Source organism: Galeopterus variegatus, unplaced genomic scaffold (assembly GCF_000696425.1).
Source record: "Galeopterus variegatus unplaced genomic scaffold, G_variegatus-3.0.2 Scaffold174, whole genome shotgun sequence".
In the NCBI taxonomy this organism is placed as follows: domain Eukaryota; kingdom Metazoa; phylum Chordata; class Mammalia; order Dermoptera; family Cynocephalidae; genus Galeopterus; species Galeopterus variegatus.
The window spans coordinates 847,508-849,281 of record NW_007726285.1 but is presented as its reverse complement, the minus strand read 5'-3'; the positions used below and the strand labels follow the sequence as shown (position 1 = coordinate 849,281).

The 1,774-nt window shown below is 51.7% G+C and overlaps 1 protein-coding gene across 1 annotated transcript in view; it reads right to left on the bottom strand.

Moving 5' to 3' along the window:
• TCF25 (transcription factor 25 (basic helix-loop-helix)) overlaps nucleotides 1-1,774 on the bottom strand; it is a 44,355-nt gene that overhangs the window by 8,038 nt on the left and 34,543 nt on the right. The window contains 2 exon segments of the mRNA XM_008563488.1: nucleotides 607-680; nucleotides 1,355-1,440. Of these exon segments, the coding sequence (XP_008561710.1) occupies nucleotides 607-680; nucleotides 1,355-1,440 (160 nt within the window).

Here is a 1,774-nt window from a genome sequence, read left to right as displayed (position 1 = left end):
CAGTGGGCTCACTGAGATGGGTGGACCAGCTTTCAAACTCTTAACTATGTGATGGAGTTTGGATGTGTTGTCCCCTCCAAAACTCATGTGGAAATTTGACCTCTAATGTGGCAGTGTGGGAAACTGATTGAGTCACGGGGGCGGATCCCTCATGAACGGATTAATGCTCTCCCTGGGGGAGGGGGGATTAACGAGTGATTTCTCGCTCGATTAGTTCCCGCAAGAGCTCGTTGCTTAAAAAGATTCTGGCAACTTTCTCTCTCTCTCTCTCTCTCTCTCTTGCTTCCTCTCGCCATGTGATCTGCTTGTACCTGCCGGCTGCCTGCCACTTTCTGCCATGAGTAGAAGCAGCCTGAGGCTCATGCCAGATGCAGCTGTCCTGGAATCGTAAGCCAAATAAACCTCTTTTCCTTATAAATTACCCAGTCTCAGGTATTTCTGTTATAGCAACACAAACAGACTAAAACACTATCGCATGTTTTTAGGCCCCATTAGAGGATGCATCTTTCTGTAAGTGCAGAGGCGGGCGGGGACCCTGCCTCCTCCACCAGGAAGGTGCATTGCCAGGGGCTGCCGGATGCACCCCCGACCAAGCATGGCACCCACCTCCAGGGAACATGGTGAGTGCCTGCTGGATCAGGAGAGAGGCCTTCTCCCGGGCGGCGCTGAGCTCATGCTCGATGCTCTCCCTGGGGGAGGGGGGATTAACGAGTGATTTCTCGCTCGATTAGTTCCCGCAAGAGCTCGTTGCTTAAAAAGATCCTGGCAACTTTCTCTCTCTCTCTTTCTCTCTCTCTCTCTTGCTTCCTCTCGCCATGTGATCTGCTTGTACCTGCCGGCTGCCTGCCACTTTCTGCCATGAGTAGAAGCAGCCTGAGGCTCATGCCAGATGCAGCTGTCCTAGAATCGTAAGCCAAATAAACCTCTATTCTTNGAGGTGTGAGCAAAGCCATAGCAGCGGGATCAAGGCCCTGGGAGGCGCGGGGACACCTGGCCAGCCAGAGCCACAGCCCCACCATCACCATGGCTGCACGTAGAGCATCTGCACAGGCCAACCAGCCTTGACTCCACCACCTAGGGTAAAGCCCAATAACATTTTTAAGTGTTTTTCTTGCCTTTCTCTACATATGTATATAATAGACTCACTCTATTTTTTCCCTAAAAAAATAGGATCACGGTCTTCACAGAGTTTGTCATCTTATAAACCGTCAACATTCCTCTGCAGGCCCATTTTGGGGGTCCCCTTGAAGTGTCCCTGAATCTACATTTTTGTGAGCCCCAGGAATTTCTGTAAATTCGATCCTTTCAGGTGAAACTTCTTGGCCAACTATGCCAAATGTTATTTAATGCAAANGGGAGCTCTGCTTGCTGGCTCAGCAGGAAATATGCCAGTGGAACAGAGAAGGCAAAATTTGGGAGCTGGGACAGGTTCCGATGAACCTATGAGGGATGAAGAAACAAAGTTTGGGGCCTCGAAGGTATAAAAACATAACATGTCGTGTTCACAGATGCTGTGATGTCACCAGGTGGTTCCTCTTTAACTTGGTATAAAGAGAACTGAAGCCACTCCCTGGGGGACTCTGAGTGCAAGGGACACGAGGCCTCAGGGGTGTGAGCACCAGCCACGAGGTGTGAGCAAAGCCACAGCAGCGCGATCAAGGCCCTGGGAGGCGCGGGGACACCTGGCCAGCCAGAGCCACAGCCCCACCATCCCCATGGCTGCACGTAGAGCATCTGCACAGGCCAACCAGCCTTGACTCCACCACCTAGGGTA